Here is an 18,346-nt window from a genome sequence, read left to right as displayed (position 1 = left end):
TAGCACTCACACGGCTCTCCCCCCTTATTATCAAACGTCTTTAACGATTGTGAAAATATCTCACCTTCCTATTAAACATGAGGATAGGGGTTATACCTTATAAAACAGTCTCCTAGGTAACTTGCATATAGGATACTCGTTGTTTATTAAATAGATTTTAATGGTACTATTTCAGTTGGAGTCAAATGTGTAAACATAACCTATAGGCTCATTTAGTCTCACATATTTCTGGTGTGTACAATGTTATTTTATCATAAGCTTGGGAAGCTAGGGGAAAATTTCTTTTTAATTTTTAATAAAAACTTTAAAAAATGTTATTTTAATCCCAGTCCATAAGTTGCCATAATTAATACTAGAAAAAAAGGAGAAATGGAACTATGGTGACTTACACGTCCTTTGTAATGGTGGACATATACATAGTGCTTCTCAATGCTGCAGTATATTCTATTTCATAAATGTCTGTTTTTTCAACTTATGTACCAACAAGGACTTTTGTATAACAAATCCACCGTCAACAGATCTATGCTCATTTTATACCTTAGAAAATACTGATTATTTTTCTCTTCTGTAACTTCAACCTTTTCTAAGCATAAGAACAATCTCAGAAATACTATAATAAAAAGCAACTACAGGCCAGGCACGGTGGCTCACGCCTGTAATACCAGCACTTTGGGAGGCCGAGGAGCATGGATCACGTGAGGTCAGCAGCTCTAGACCAGCCTGGTCAACATGGTGAAACCCTGTCTCTACTAAAAATACAAAAATTAGCCGGGCATGGTGACACATGCCTGTAATCCCAGTTACTCAGGAGGCTGAGGCAGGAGAATCACTTGAACCCGAGAGGCGGAGCTTGCAGTGAGCCAAGATCACACCACTGCACTCCAGCCTGGGCAACAGAGGAAGACTTGGTCTCAAAAATATTTTTAAAATAGTAAGAAAATAAAAATAAAAAGCAACTATAAATTCTGCATTCAAAAGTACAAGTCCAGTGTGGTGGCTCACAGTATAATCCCAGCACTTTGGGAGGCCGAGGCAGGAGGATCCCTTGAGCCCAGGAGTTTGAGACCAGCCTGGGCAACACAGGGAGAGCCTGACTCTATTTTTTTTTTTAATTAAAAATTAAGAAGTATAGTATCATGACTTCTGTTATGTACAGGAACACTGTATGCTTAAAGCTGAAAAACTCAGTCAAGAAGACCCAACAGCTGTCTCTTCATACTTAACGGCCTGCCACGTGAATTAAGTGCAGACTTAATTTTTGGTATTCCCGTAGGCAAGACAAGTTGTAAGGAAGCAGGTTTCTGATATAAAGAAAGAATTTCCTGAAAATTAGAGCTATTTAAGGAATTCATGTGAAGTAAGGAATATTACATCACTGAGAATGTCTGTGAGTAGAAGGCTAGTTTTTAGGAATGTTGTAGAAAAGTATTTGATAAGAGTTTGACTGTATGATCACAAACTCCCCTTAAATAGAATTATTTTGGATTTTCTGAATACTTAACTCCAAAAGTAATGACTTGATACACAACACTAACAATGCAAAGGAGTATGCTTATCTACCTGATGCCACAGAGTCTATGTGTGTTACATGAACATCATCCTTAATAAAGGGCAACTGATACTTTAGAGGTTAGACTATCCTGTCCCTATTTGTTTGACTTTGTGATCCAGTTTTCTCTGAGTAGAGCTAAGTAAGTTCACTTCACATTTTATTTAAAGAACTCTCATCATCCCTTGAAACAACTACCGATCCACCAACCCTCTGACCCCACAACTCACTAAGGGGAGGATGGGAAGCTCTTAGATGCATAAAATTTGGAAAAGTGAGAAATGACAGAAAACAGACAACTGGAATCTAATAACTCTTCTCCTACAGTAGACCTGCTATCAGAATTACTGCTTGGGTGGTATAATCAACTTAATTCAATATATTCATATCTGTCTCATATACTGAAGTGTCTTGGGGTACTAAAAATATTGTTACTGTAAAGTAAGTAGAATTTTTTTTAAAAGAATCAAAAGATATTAAAAAGCTAGAATGTAAACCCTAAAAGTACCTGAAGGCTCATTATACCTTTGTACATGTTTGAAATTTCCATAGTAAAAACCTAAAATAAAGAGACCTCATACAAAAATCTCAACTCTCATTTATGATTCAGCATCTACTTAGCTTCATCTAAATTTACCTGGACTTATCTGAAAATACTTAACTGCTAGTTAATATCCCCTGCACACTCTAAATTTCAAAGGAAAGTTCTTAATGAAACACATTCATTACCAAAATTGAATAATGCTTCACTGGATCATGGGACTCAAAAACGTTATCACATAGATTTCCTTCTTTTTAAAATCCAAGCAGCAAAGTGGTTTTAGATCAGACTTCAGTTAGTACAGTCCACTGTAAAATTAGTTGTTTTAATACTCTAGAATTACTTTTTTTTTTGAGACGGAGTCTCGCTCTGTTGCCCAGGCTGAAGTGCAGTGGTGCAAACTCCGCTCACTGCAAGCTCCGCCACCTGGATTCACACCAGTCTCCTGCCTCAGCCTCCCGAGTAGCTGGGACTACAGGCGCCCACCACAACACCCAGCTAATTTTTTGTATTTTCAGTAGAGACGGAGTTTCATGGCTCTGAACCTATTTTGCTTTGAACATGTCACTTCCACCCTTGGCATCATGGAGCTCATCCATAAAATAACTCAGACATGATCATCTCAAAGTCTCTGTCTCATTCTGAAGTTATACAATATTATGACCTTTATAGTGAGTAAACTCCCTCAATGTGACAGGTTCCCTATTCTTACAAAAGCTACAGTCATACAGTACTGTGGATAAACCCAAACAAAATGTGCCAAGTCAGGAGTGTTGAAGCAAATGTGATGGAAGATACTGGCTTGAAATATGGGCTGAAATACACATTAAAGTATCTCAAGAGTCTCTCCTGTCTACAAAACATCAACATTATATGCTACAGCTAAAGCTCTGAAAAACTGTGAGAAACTTAACGATTCAACCAAGACAACTATCTCTGCTGACTCTTGAACATAAGGGAAAAGCTCTGAATAATAATTTGACACCCAACACCCGTAGCACCCATCCTCCCACCCTGTATTTATGTGTCAGAGAAAGATGGTACTTTTGTGGCATCCTGGAATCAAGGGTATGGAGTAGAAGGTACTGTTTGTTAAACAGTACATTCAAAAGGTTCAAATTAAGCACTGGAGAAAACTACCTTCCTACTTAATAAACTAACAGGATCCAGTTAGAAGTGTCTTTGTTGTGATGTTTGCATTGCATATATACAACAAATTCCTTAACTCTACCACCACTGAATTCACGTAACTCGCATTGACATACTGTTAATATTTCAACAGTCCCACTTTATAGAGTCCAATATTCTAATGCATAATCTAAAATAATCGAAGTGAGAATATGGACTTCAGTTACGGAATGAAGTAATTTCATAGAGGTTTATTAATTATAAAATCAACAAAAGTAAACAAGCAGCAATGCCACCCGAACTTAGTAACAAGCCGGCCATGTAGTACAAATGTGGTGTACTGAAAAACCAACTGCTTTCAAAAATAGTAACACTAAGAAGTGTAGCTTTGATACCTCTATCTTGTCGGTTAATTCATATTGTAAAAGGACTGCCAGGAGAATGACAGCTATCTAAATCAAACCACAGTGTCAATATGTTGGGAACAAGTACCCTGGCTACAAGGAAGGAAAAGGAATACAGCCCTAAAAGATGCATACAGATAAGCAAGTAAGGGGGAGGCACTCTTGTATTTAATTTATAGCTGAAAAATTCAAAGATAACACTGGTAGTAAAAACCTACAAAATGACTGTGAGTCAGAGAAAGTGCTGGGTTTTTTTTGAAGAGCCTGAGACGGTGTGTATATGTAAAAAAAATTGAATGGAGATGTAAGCCAGTATTGTGGTTTTGTGATGATTTAACCACAAATGTCTTCCCTATTTAAATATTCCAATCAGTACTGTTAGTACACGTACCTCGGAGAATTCTTTCCTCATGGCAACGAAGAAAGTCCCAGATTCTAACAGTGCCGTCATCAGAGCATGTAGCAAATTTATTATCCGTGGGTGAGAAACTGTTACATGAAGACACACAGCAGGGGAAAGAAGTCAGCATTTAACAGATAATCTGTGCTTCTCAGACAGGGAAAAATAAAAACACTGTGCTGCATTATAAACAGGAGAGGGAAGAATCCAGTGAAGAAGCCCTTAAAGTGAATGTCGTCAGCTAACATAGGCATCTCATCAAAAGAAGACTTCAACAGAGCAGTTGTTTCTGAGTTTTCAATCATCAGTATTCTGAGAACTTCAAGTGTGTATTATTAGTGCTAATGCTATCCATGTTCCTTCTCTATTTTCTATGATACGAGGAAATCACATGAAGCTGCAAGTGGTGAAAATAAATGGATTCTATTTTTGCAGTATTCCTGCAGTCTTTTAAATCACACACGAATACTGCTCCCAAAATTATCATCAGCTTCTGCCTCAGACACTTCATGAAATAAGCTGAAACAATGTGGGCTGTCTATTAAAAGACTGATTGCTAAACATCCCTACATACGATGTTTCTCATCCATTTCAAAGGTCTGTAGAAAAGTTTCACATCTTCCTGGCAAGCTATTCCATGAATGTTGCACCTTTGAGGAAAACTTTAAAATAAGGACATTCAGACTTGTGTGTAAAGCCAAAGAATCTGCTGCAAGAAGGAGTCAGTTTTTCCCAGCAGTGAAAGATCATCAAGTTTCTCAACTAACTCTAAAAACTCCCTTGAACTTTGGAATCCTATGAAGGACCAGCTGTGTAAACTCAATGTATGGGCATGACACTAAGGCAAAATCTACAAAGCAGAAGCATGTTCATCCAACAATTTCTGTTAAGATTCTGAAAGTATAAACAAATGACTACAGTGGATGATGTTTCCATAAAGATGTCAACCTCCTCCCACACATGGGTGGCACAACCTTAAAGAATGCTGCTTAGCTTTATTCTGAGGCTGCAGCAATTCTTCAGGCTTGTATTTGGAACTTTTTCCCCCAGTTTTACTATACATACCTCACTGATGTGTAAAAATATACAACTCACTGAAAATATTTTAAACTCCACTTATTGTATACATTTGCATAAGTGATGTTATCAACAGTGAATCAGAAGAAAAGTCCTAGAGTCTTCTTGACAATGATCTGCTTACAGCTGCAAAGCTTGAAGAACCCATTCATTACTCCGTTAATGTTTGCCACATCCAGTTATCTGTGAGGGTTTTAGTCCTATACTTTCCTTTGGAAGTCGTGGCATAACCAAGCCAACCAGGTCTTCACTTAAGCCTTTTTCCACTTTGTGTGAATTCTGAAGTTGTTTTCTGTAGGCTTTAGATTTTATTCAGTTGCATAATTAAAGACTGAATTCTTTATTTGGAATGAAATATTCTTGTCTTACACAGTAGATAATAAAAAGGAATAACGTATACACATTATTAATCATAAATGAAAAGAGAAAACCAGTGCAAAATGCGGCAGACAGTACATCTCTAACATATTGCAAAGGCTGATACCGGGACAACACTACTTCAGAAAGGTGCCAGCAAAATGGTGAATGTGTGAAAACAAAGAAAAATATTGTGTTTATAGGGTGCAGAAAGTTTCCCAGAAACTGACAGAGCCCATGCATCTCTGCACCCAGAATACACTTAGAGAATAATTTAACCATGACAATAGGGACTACAGAAAATGGTATATTGTGTATAAACCTGGCCTCTCTAATCGCCTCCTTATGTGCCTGGAACATCTTGACGTTGTTCATGTTCGACTGCCAATATTTCACATATCCTCCGTGGTCTGCTGTCAACATCCACATGTCATTATGTGACCACGTCATGGCCCTCACTGGGCTGTCGTGAGCCTGTGAAAGCAGAAAACATTAATTAGTAAGGTGCTGCTTCAAAGAATATATGACTAAAGGCTTACAAGAGCATATAACTGACTCGAGGGAATAATTCGTCCCAATTCTAAGTTTAACAATGCCAATGAAATGACTATATCTCAAGTTCTTTACAGTACCACAGGATGATGATACCATCTGGTGATTATCATTACCTGTAATATTGTTTCAAAATTGAAAGTGAGTCCATTCCACAGGGTAAACTCCCCACTAGAAGCTCCAGTGACCAAGCGTCTTCCTTCTGGAGTCCACTAAGGGAGAAAAAAAGACAGGTTATACATCCTCCAACTTCACTAATTTTGAAAAACATATTAAAGGTATTTGTAAAACATGCAATAACTGACATTAAATAATGATACAGACTTTCACTTAAATGTAGCTCAGCTTTATCAGAAGTACTTTGTCAGAAAACAACTTAACACAGTGCAAGGAAAGCTCTGGTCCTTTGGTTTATTAGCTAAATTAAAGATACTAAGTACATTATGAGTATACGCACCTACTCACTAAATTACACACACCTATGCATGCTAAAGACCATTTCAAAACAGAATATGCAAAGACCTCATTTCCCTAGGCTATACGATAGACTAACATAAATACGGTGATCAGTCACCAGAACAACTCAAAGACTGAATAAAGGATATGGTGCTTACAAGTACGAGAGGACAAATTCAGAAAGAAAAGTTACCAGTGTTTAATTAAAAAACAAGATAATAATAAGTACCGATTTAAGGACACTGAGGCTTTCAAACTCTTCCTGCAGCTAAACATATTTAAAAAAAAAAAAAAAAGTAAGCTCTCCTCCATTCAAAGTACCAAGCAGTGAAAACTCTTACGCTGATCTACTCTCAAAAAAAACCATAATAGTGCCATGACTAATTAACACTACACCAAAAGTTTTAATTCTAATGGATACACATAGATGTATATATTTTCAGGGAATGACTATGCCAATAATTTTTTTTGCACTTTTAAGTGCACCTTTTCTCTTTTTAAATTAAACCTAAAGTCCTTTATTACTTTTTGCACTTAAGGCCCTTTAAATATTTTTACATCAGTATTTTGATGTCACAATTTGCATACTAAAGGAAATCTGTGGCATATGTGCTGGTTAATTTGAAACATTCAAATTTTTTGTTTTTACTTTTTATTTTCAAGTTTCTATGATGGATCACACACTCATTTTCCTTAAAAGATGTAAATATACAAAATGGCAATACAACAATCCTATTTTCCAAAAACTCCGACAAAGTTGAAAAATACAAATACATATGTGCTTATAGAAACAGTAAGGATATGTAAAATGAAGGTTATTTCTTAAATTACACAAATATATATGACAATTTGGCTTTTTATTGCTTACCTGTAAGTCACAGTTTTGATTATCAGATTAAAAGCCTCCCCTCTTTCTAGTTTCTGTTATCTGGTATGGATCCTAACCCAGTCAATACTACAGACAACCAAACTGTAGACACAGAGCCCACAGTCTTTATACCTTAATACCTTTTGATTTTGACTGTGCCTCTACTATGTGCAAATTCTTCCTCAAACCTTATAGCGTAATCCCCAAATGAGAACATTTACCCACCTTATAAGATATGGCGTGCTCGGATTTTATTCTTTTCAAAAAGGTTTTCCATGCTATGCTAAGAGGATATTAAAATTAGCTGCACATCATATCCCTTTAACCAAATTCCCTGATAAAAAAAAAATTAGACTACACACTGGTTGCTTCTACTCACATAACAATGTTTTTTTTTTTTTTTTTGAAACAGAGTTTCGACCTTGTAGCCCAGGCTAGAGTGCAGTGGCACAATCTAGGCTCACTGCAACCTCCACCTCCCAGGTTCAAGTGATTCCCCTGTCTCAGCCTCCTCTCTCAGGCACGTGCCACCACACCCGGCTAATTTTTGTATTTTTAGTAAACACGAGGTTTCATCATATTGGTCAGGCTGGTCTCAAACTCCCAACCGCAGGTGATCCACCCACCTCAGCCTCTCAAAGTGCTGGGATTACAGGTGTGAGTGATGTGTCTACTGCCTAAGGCCTCTCAGGCAAATAAGAGGCCTAAGACTAAATGCAGCTATTTCTATGGAGTTCAGACTGACATCTCTCTCCCAGGACTTCTTGGTTCTCCCTGCTCTCTATCATACTCCTCTGATATCAGAAGATCTGCTTATTTTCCTCATCTGCCACTAATGTTTGCCACAATCATCTTTTCTCGGTCTCATTTTTTTTCAACTGTTATTTGCTCAACTTAAGACTGTTAACCAACAAGTGCATTAGCTAGGAAATGGAATAATCGAAACACAAAGAAGAAAATGATTACATTATCATCTATGAAAATCGGGGTTATAACTAAAAATTATATTTTTTAAATTTAGTTTCAGTTTTAAAATTAGTTTCAGTTTAAGGCCGGGCACAGTGGCTCATGCTTGTAATCCCAGCACTTTGGGAGGCTGAGGTGGGCAGATCACAAGGTCAAGAGATTGAGACTATCCTGGCTAACACGGTGAAACCCCGTCTCTACTAAAAATACAAAAAAAAGTAGCCGGGCGTGGTGGCAGGCGCCTGTAGTCCCAGCTACTAGGGAGGCTGAGGCAGGAGAATGGCGTGAACCCGGGGGGCGGAGCTTGCAGTGAGCCGAGATCACGCCACTGCACTCCAGCCTGGGTAACAGAGTGAGACTCTGTCTAAAAAAAATTAAAATAAAAAAATAAAATAAAATTTCAGTTTAAATGTATTAAGTGCCTACTAGGTACCTTCATAGAGCTAAAAATTACGGTACACCACAGTTCTTCAGCTCTCAGATGTTTTCCTGTCTGGTAACTCCTAAGTATTTTTCATTTACCTTGGGATGCTGCTTTCTAAATAGTTAATAAAAGCATTCCTACTCAAACGCAACTCTGAGACCTGCTACAACATGTATCCATCTATTCAGAGAGAATTCTACAGAAATTGCCACATGAAGAAAAACAATCCAAAAGTGATATCTCACTCAATGGTGATAAAGTAGATAAACAACTGGATATTCCAAAATAAAATTACTAGCAATAAACCAATTATAAGCCCAGATATACTTTTAAAATAATGTTTAATTTTCTTTGCTCTGTCAAATACATTTGCTATATAACGCAGGATTAATTTTCCCCCAAAATATCCAACAGATTACTTACCCTAACAACAAATACAGGACACTTTACTTTATTTGTTGATGTCCGAACAAATTTTGTTGTTACTGCATTCATAGGATTATTCAACATTCCTATAGGTGGGACCAGCTACAAAAAAGGAAAATTGGGTTCTTAGAGCTCCTGATTACATACAAGGCAGAAACCAGAAACACGGCAAGGTAATTATTTCAACATTTAAAGACAAATTTGGGACCGTATAGAACTTTCCCATAAAAACTATTATAAAGTATTACAATTAGTCTATTAATTAAGTGAAGAAAAGTGAGATACAGGAAAGTTAAATACCCATTATTACTAAACAAACAAGAAAATCAAGTACCAGTACTAACCCAGTACAAGTTAGTACAAGTACTAACCCAGTTAGTACTTAAAGTCAACATATTTAAACATGTCCACATAAAGCTAATTAACTTCAAATTTAAGTTTTAAGAAATTTAAAATTAACTTTCCAATTACAAGACTTTAGATTACTCAACTTCTTTTTGGACACTGCTTTAAGCCCCAAATCAAAAATTCACCCATCATTAGATTAAAAGGAAAATCTAAATTGAGACAAACACATAATCCATGGCTTACACAGATGTGTTATATTATCCCTTTGGGAATATTTTAATTATAAAAATGTAAAAAGAAAAGACCATTTTGGACTTGAAGTCACACAGTGAAGGCTAAAATATTCAAGCAAGGAAGTGTTTATTAAGCTAGTATGACACATCATATACTTACATCATTGTAATAACCTGCATCAGGCTGAATTGCCCGCATATCTCTCTGGTCTCTTTGCCATATTCTGTTCTGTGAAATAAATAAATAAATAAATAAATAGATCAATTAATGACTATATGGTCTGATTATACTCAATTTGAAATTAACAAAATGTAAGCTATATTAAAAATGGATAAACAGAATTAAAAAATATTATTTTCTAAAACAAATAGTGGGTGCCTTAGAGAGCTTTCCCTTCTGATCCTACTAACATTGCTTAGAACTTCCCTCCTCGAGGTGCCTCATGCCTGTAATCCTAGCACTTTGTGAGGGCGAGGCAGGCAGATCACTTGAGGTCAGGAGTTTAAGACCAGCCTGGCCAACATGGTGAAACCCTGTCTCTACTAAAACTACAAGCCAGAAATCACTTGAACCAGGGAGGCGGAGGTTGCAGTGAGCTGAGATGGTGCCACTGCACTCCAGCCTGCACAACACAGCGAGATTCCATCTCAAACAAACAAACAAACAAAAAAAAACCTTCCCTCCTCATGTTATCATATTAGTCCCCACCCACTCATCCAAGATACTGTCGACTCCAACACAGTCTCCCTGATGCTACCTTAAGAAAAGGAAACAGCAGAGAGGGTAGAAAGACATCCCCAATTCCTTCAAAGCCCTCAGCACAAAACAATTCCTCATATCTTGCCCTTGGTCTTAATTCCTCTCAAACTCTCTCCTAGCCTACTTTCCCAATTGAAATTCCCAGAAAAATCAAAATCTGTCTTTATCTCTGAATCTCTTTCTCCTGTATGCCTGCAACATATTAACTAGGCCCAATATGCAAATAGGTCTTTAACCACAGGTCTAAGGTAATGAAAAACAGACAAATTTTCATAGGAGGCCAGACCTAAACCCAATGAACCTAATAGGTAATATTAGTAATAAGGCTAATTCCTACATTAACACAAGTGAATAAAGAACTCTAACGGGAAACTGCAGGTAGACCCCTGCCTTGCCTTTACTTACTATCTAAGTTGCTTTTACCCTGTAGGACTGCAGTACGCGTTCAATCCTCAAGAACGTAAAGCCCTTTTCCTGACTCTAAGAAATACCTACCACCAGGGCTTGGAAGTGGGAGAATCCATGTTCTCCAAGCCAGTGTCTCACAAAAATATTCCTATGTTGGTAGTCTTTTATGATTTCATATACACTGCAGGTTTAACAAGTGTTTTAAGACTGGCCTAGCGATTAAAGTACTCCCTTCTAATTTGTGAACTTTTAGAGCAAATCCTATTTCTAAAATGGAGTCTAACTTTAATAATTTTTTAGAAGATGATACAGGCACAGAATTTTATAAAGTATTAGTGGTTTGAGGTTCTTCCTAAATTAGCCAATTTGAAATTCCACCGTGTCCCACTAATTCAACTAACACAGGTATACATACTTACTACACTACATCTAGAAAATCATCTTCTTTTAAATAACCAGGCCGGGCGCAGTGGCTCATGCCTGTAATCCCAGCACTTTGGGAGGCTGAGGCAGGTGGATCACCTGAGGTTAGGAGTTTGAGACCAGCCTGGCCAACATGGTTGAAATTACGTCTCTACTAAAACTACAAAAATTAGCCGGGCATGGTGGCAGGTGCCTATAATCCCAGCTACTTGGGAAGCTGAGGCAGGAGAATCACTTGAACCTGGGAGGCAGAGGTTGCAGTGAGCCAAAACCACACCACTGCACTCTGGCCTGGGCAACAAGAAAGAAACTCCATCTCAAAATAAATAAATAAATAAATAAATAAATAACCAAAGTTTGGTCATCTGAAGCACATAAATCAGGCTTACCTCCAAATACTTAATTACAGATGGATTGTAGTCTATGGTTTTTCGGTTCACAGCTTTTCTCATTCGTTTTCCATCAAAAGTAAGCTGTTGCATTGCTTGCTGTTGTGCAAAATCAGGTCGCTTATAAAACAGCTGTCGAGGTGCCTGGTGCTGGAACCTTGGCATATGGAAAAAACGAGGAGGAGAACCAATTTCTGTAGCCATGGTGATGTTTTCCTTCTAGGATACTAGGATAAGGAAAAAGTACTTTCACTACAAACATCAGCACTGCAACACTGCCTCAAAACATTTTTAAATGAACACTTTTTACATTTCTTTTCCCTTATCTAACGTGCATCATTTCCACTTACACAATGAACTACAGTCATGAGTCACTTAACAACGGGCGTATGTTCTCAGAGATGCATCCTTAGGCAATTTCATCATTGTACAAACTTCACAGAGTTGTACTTACACAAACCTAGATGGTATATATAGCCTACTACACACGTAGGCTACACGGTACAGCCTAATGCTCTTAGGTTACAAACCTGCACAGCATGTTACTTTACTGAATGCTGGTGGCAACCGTAACACAATAAGTATTCATGTGTCTAAACATAGAAAAAGACAACATAGAAAAGTATGATAAAAATACTATATTATAATCTTATGAGACCACCATCATATATGTGGTCCAGCATTGACCACAATGTCATTTTGTGGTGCATGACTATATTAGATCAATGACAGAGACCAGTTACACATCTGAAAAAGACTACGGTCAAGGCGGAAGGATCGCTTGAGGCCAGGAGTTTAAGATCAGGCTGGGGAACATAGTGAGATTCCCATCTCTACAAAAAATAAAAACATTAGCTGGACATGATGGCATGCACCTGTAGTCCTAGCTATTCGGGAGGCTGAGACAGGAGGATCACTTGAGTCCAGAATTTTGAGGTTGCAGTGAGCCATGATCATGCCACCGCACTCCAGCCTGAGTGACAGGGAGAGACCCTGTTGGAAAGAAGGAAGGAGGGAGGGAGGGAGGGGGCAGGGGAAGACTAATTCACAGAATAAGTGCTAAGAGGCATTTGATGTAAAATTCAGCCTTGTGAAGAAAAAAAGCACAATTCATAACAGCTTGAGGCAGGGTGTGTATGTGTGAGTCAGTGGACGGGTACGTGTTTATGCTTAGGGAATAAAAGAAGGTAGGATCACTGGGAATTGTTCACTTTTTCTTTTTTTTCTCCTAGAGATAATATCTAACTGTGTTGCCCAGTCTGGTCTCAGACTCCTGGGCTCAAGAGATCCTCACACTTTGGCCTCCTAAAGTGCTGGGATTACAGGCATGAGCCACCAAGCCTGGCCTTACATTTTTAAAATTAAAATTTCACAGCCGGGCGCGGTGGCTCATGCCTGTAATCCCAGCACTTTGGGAGGCCGAGATGGGCGGATCACCAGAGGTCAGGAGTTCAAGACCAGCCTGGCCAACATGGTGAAACCCCGTCTCTACTAAAAATACAAAAAAATTAGCTGGGCGTGGTGGCAGTCTCCTGTAATCCCAGCTACTCAGGAGGCTGAGGCAGGAGAATCGTTTGAACCCGAGAGGGAGAGGTTGCAGTGGGCCAAAATCACCTCACTGCACTCCAGCCTGGGTGACAAGGCAAGACTGTCTTAAAAAAAAAAAAATTCCACTTAGATGTTTGATTATAAAACTAATTATTTTTATGTTTATTAAGACTCCATTTTATACAACTCATTAAACGCTCTTTAAAATTTGACTTTTGTTCTTTTAAATTTCCCAGGAATAGTGTAGAAAGAGGAATAAACTACCTTATTTCATATCTATAATGAACAAAAAAAGTACGTATGCCCAAATTTCAGGAGCAAAGTACCACAGAAACTTATTTCTCAGTATGTGTTATTTACATATTTACAAAGGTAACATTAAGTTTATATCTGAAGAGGAAAATGTTAAGACCTTATAGTTTTTCAGCTTCAATGCTCTACATTTAAACTTACATGCCAATAATACAAATATGCATGATTTTAAAATAAATTTTAAGCACATTTTAAAAATCAGGCCAGGCATGGTGGCTCACATCTGTTATCCCAGCACTTTGGGGGGCCAAGCAGGAGGACTGCACTTGAGGCCAAAAGTTCAACACCAGCCTGTGCACATAGTGAGACTCCATCTCTACAAAAAAAAAAAAAAAAAAAAAAAATTGTTTTAATTAGCCCAGTGTGCTGGTGCGCACCTGTAGTTCCAACTACTCAGGAGACTGAGGTGGGAGGATCACTTGAGCCTGGGAAGTCAAAGATGCAGTGAACCATGATAGCACCACTGCACTCCAACCTGGGTGACAGAACAAGACCCTGTCTCCAAAAATAAAATAAAAGAATAAAATTAAAAACTATTACAAATACAATAAAGGAGAGAAGTTACAAACATTTCCACAATTGCTTTTGTTTCAAAACCAGAAAAGATTGTGGCCACCATTATTTGTCTGTATTCTTAAAACTGCCTTATCTCACTCTCCAGACACTAAATAATGAGCCTGAAAAAATTTATGATTTCCTTTTGATGAAATATTCTTGGTAGTACTTCACTCAGCCTTGTCACGTTGGTCCCTCCTAAGACCATTAAATTTGAATAATAATAACAACAACAAGGAGGAGGAGGGGTGGGAAAAGAAATACTGACTTTCGCACACCAAAAATAAATAGTGCAATAAAATATGCATTTAACCTGTGTTATTTCCACCACTCTGAAGCAATCCCAGAAGGTCCTTGGCAAACATTAACTTGAAATAAGATGAAAAATATTCTATGTCTTAGAGCTGTGTGTGAATTAAACGGGAGAAAAGAACTAAGCAGTTGATTCAATAAGGCTGGTGGAAGACTGTTTACTCAGTTATTCCATGAATCCAATTAAGTTTCAGCACCCCAATTTCAATTACCAGCTTCAATTCAGATGTCTGGGCCAGTAATTCTAAAATAAAGCAGTTCTGGTAAGCATTTTTTTATTTGAGATGGGGTCTCGCTCTGTTGCCCAGGCTGGAGTGCAGTGGTGCGATCTCGGCTCACTGCAATCTCTGCCTCCCACGCTTAAGCAACCCTCCCACCTCAGCCTCCTGAGTAGCTGGGACCATTAGGTGCATGCCACCATGCCCAGGTAATTTTTTTTGTATTTTAGTAGGCTGGTCTTGAACTCCTGAGCCCAAGCAGTGCACCTGCTTGAGTCTCCAAAAGTGCTGGGATTACAGGCATGAGCCACCACGCCCAGCCCAAAAGCCTTTTTTTTTTTTTTTTTTTTTTTTTTTTAAAGACAGTCTCACTCTGTTGCCCTGGCTAGAGTGCAGTGGCATGACCTTGGCTCACTGCAACCTCTGCCTCCCGGGTTCAAGCAATTCTGCTGCCTCAGCCTCCCGAGTAGGTGGGATTACAGGCATCTGCCACCATGCCTGGCTAATTTTTGTATTTTCAGTAGAGACAGGGTTTCACCATGTTGGCCAGGCTGGTCTCAAACTTCTGGCCTCGGATGATCCGCCTGCCTCAGTTTCCCAATGTGCTGGGATTACAGGCATGAGTCACAGATCCTGGCCCAAAAGCATATTTTAAAATTATGACTTCCAAATCAAATACCTAATTATATTAGAATAAAATTATTCTAACAGTATAGTTTCTATTACTATAAAATGAGAATAGATTTTTTCACAAGTCAAAAGGGATTTAAATATTCAGCTGCAAAAAAGAAATTAAGTTGATATAAATACAACATGAATATTAAAACCATTATGCTGCCAGGCGCGGCGGCTCACGCCTGTAATCCCAGCACTTTGGGAGGCCCAGGCTGGCGGATCACAAGGTCAGGAGATCGAGACCATCCCGGCTAACATGGTGAAACCCCGTCTCTACTAAAAATACAAAAAAATTAGCCAGGCGTGGTGGCGGGCGCCTGTAGTCCCAGCTACTCGGGAGGCTGAGGCAGGAGAATGGCGTGAACCCGGGAGGCGGAGCTTGCAGTGAGCAGAGATGTCGCCACTGCACTCCAGCCTGGGTGACAGAGTGAGACTCCGTCTCAAAAAAAAAGAAAAAAAAAAATTATGCTAAGTTAAAGAAGTCAGCCACAAAAAGTCACATATTGTGTGATTACGTTTATATGAAAAATCCAGAACATGCTAATATACAGCGACAAAAAGCTAAAAGATTAGTGTTTGCCACGGGCTGGGGAATTCGAGGAATGGAGAATGACTGCTTAATTAAAATAGAATTTCCTTTTGGGATGATGAAAATGTCTTGCAACCTGACAGAGACGGTGGCTGCAAAAAACTGTGAATTTACCAAATCCCACTGAATTATACACTTTAAAATGGCTACAACAGTGAATTCTCTGTTACGTGACTTTTATCTCAATTAAAGAATAATGGGCTTAATCTATTTAAAAAAAAATTTTTTTTTTTTGAGACGGAGTCTCACTGTATTGCCCAGGCAGGAGTGCAGTGGCGTGATCTCAGCTCACTGTAACCTCCGCCTCCCAGGTTCAAGCAATTCTCCTACCTCTGCCTCCCAAGTAGCTGGGACTATAAGCGCACTCCACCACTTCCAGCTAATTTCTGTCTTTTTAATAGAGCCGGGGTTTTGCCATGTTGGTCAGGCTAGTCTCAAACTCCTGACCTCAGGTGATCCACCGGCCTTGGCCTCCCAAGGTGCTGGGATTACAGGCGTGAGCCATCGTGCCTGGCCCACTGCAAAAAAATTTTTAAGGGACAGCAGATGAAACAACAAAAAGTTGATGACTGTTGAAGCTGGGTGGAGAGTACCTGGATACAAAGCACTAATCAAAAGCCACATCAAGGATATTTACTCTACAAATATGAGGAAAATGACTGAAGTCAAATGCAAAAAAATTATTGTTACTTACACTCTTTGGAATAATTCACACGTTAAAGCTACAGAAAAATATCAATCCTTCATTTAAGACCTCGTAGAGGATGGGGAAATAATCTTTCCATTTACAAATTTGTTGAGTAAAACGGGTTCTGAAAAGGGGCTTTTAACTTTTCCTTGAATGATCAAGTACCAATGGTGTTTCAGAAATAAAGGTCAAGAATGAAGAAAACGAGAAAAAAAAAAGTACAATTATATCTGAAACAAACATCCAGCCTAAAATAAAATTAAAACAAAAAATCTCTTCACAATACAGTGACCAGGCTCCATCTATACCTTATACACTTCAGCTTCACATCCTGCAAACTATAAAGTTACTTGGCCAAAATCACAACAGTCTCTTGGCCGCTGTTAGGGGCTGAAATGTGTCCCCTCAAAAATTCACAAATGTAAGTCCTAACCTCCAGTACCTCACAATGTGATTCTATTTAGATTTAGGGCCCTAATCCAATCTAACTGGTATCCTTTTAAATGAAGATTAGGACACAGACAACACAGACAAAAGAATGACCATGTGAGGACAGAGAGAGAAGACAGCCATCTAGAAGCCAAGAGGAGAGGCTCTCCAGGAACCAGCCCTGCTCACATCCTGATCTCAGACTTTCAGCCTCCAGAACTGTGAGAAGATACATTTCTACTGTTTAATCCACCCCCGCACCCAGTCTATGGTATTTTGTTATGGCAGCCCTAGCTAAGAGAGTGGCAGTCAAGGCAAAATACCTCCTGACTCTCCTTCAACAGAGGTTGACAAAAACATTGAGCAATCACAACTGTAATCCTAGCACTTTGGGAGGCCGATACAGGTGGACTGCTTGAGCCCAGGAGTTCAAGACCACCCAGTAAGACCCTGTTTCTACAAAAAACACAAAAATTAGCCGGGCCTGGTGGTGCACACCTATAGTCCCAGCTACTCAGGAGGCTGAGATGGCAGCCTGGGAGGTCAAGGCTGCAGTGAACCAATGTTGCACCACTGCACTCCAGCCTGGGTGTCACAGTGAGACCCCATCTCAAAAAAAGAAAAAATATTTGAGCAAAAATGATACAATAGCTTTCTCTGAGAGCAGAAAACTTGACATGTGAGGCTGAAAAGTTATTGACCACGACAGAAAGAACCAATCCTCAAACAAGTCATTACAACTACCCTCTACGCTTTACTTGGGATTATACTCCAAAGATCTAGATTTATGACCAAACGCAGAGAAAGAAGAGCTTTGTCCTTTATAAAGGTAATTAATGTGATTTGTACTCACTGCAGTATTGACTTGAGGTATGCTAACAGAACAACACATTTAAAGTACTTAGTCCCCAAAACATACTCATCTTACATCCAGGGTGGAGAGGGAGGAGAGACAAAGAGTTTGGGAAAGGAGAGTGCAAGAGAGAGGAACTGAGGTAGAGAAAAGACAAATAATTTGCCTATTGTTGAATTCAATATATACTAACAATACAACCAAATTGCTAAGGACAAGAATCTGTGTGAAACACTGAATTCATCATGCCTTTCTCCTATACATAAACCTTCAATGTTTCAAGCAATCAGCACAGTTTTATCAAGAGCCTACTTTACATGCATACACTGCCTCAGGTACAGCGCACAATTCTGATTCACTAAATATCACTCCTAATTTCGCAGAACAGTAGTTTTCAGACTTTGTGGTGCCTGGCCCCCTCTCTATTTTTAGCAAATATAAAGATCCTGAGTACACAA

General features: G+C 38.8%; 1 protein-coding gene across 5 annotated transcripts in view; it reads right to left on the bottom strand.

The window, feature by feature from the left end:
* WDR33 (WD repeat domain 33) overlaps positions 1-18,346 on the bottom strand; it is a 105,648-nt gene that overhangs the window by 52,676 nt on the left and 34,626 nt on the right. For all 5 annotated transcript variants that reach the window (XM_003828250.6, XM_008953604.5, XM_055108563.2 and 2 more), the window contains exons 2-7: positions 11,710-11,936; positions 9,890-9,958; positions 9,146-9,250; positions 6,125-6,220; positions 5,779-5,930; positions 4,014-4,111 (exon numbers count right to left, since the gene is read on the bottom strand). In XM_003828250.6, coding sequence (XP_003828298.1) covers positions 4,014-4,111; positions 5,779-5,930; positions 6,125-6,220; positions 9,146-9,250; positions 9,890-9,958; positions 11,710-11,913 — 724 coding nt within the window. In that variant the 5' untranslated portion in view covers positions 11,914-11,936. The remainder of the gene's footprint in view (positions 1-4,013; positions 4,112-5,778; positions 5,931-6,124; positions 6,221-9,145; positions 9,251-9,889; positions 9,959-11,709; positions 11,937-18,346) is intronic.

This window comes from Pan paniscus, chromosome 13 (genome assembly GCF_029289425.2).
Source record: "Pan paniscus chromosome 13, NHGRI_mPanPan1-v2.0_pri, whole genome shotgun sequence".
In the NCBI taxonomy this organism is placed as follows: Eukaryota; Metazoa; Chordata; class Mammalia; order Primates; family Hominidae; genus Pan; species Pan paniscus.
Note: the sequence above shows the minus strand (reverse complement) of the source record. Positions and strands in the feature narration are given on the sequence as shown.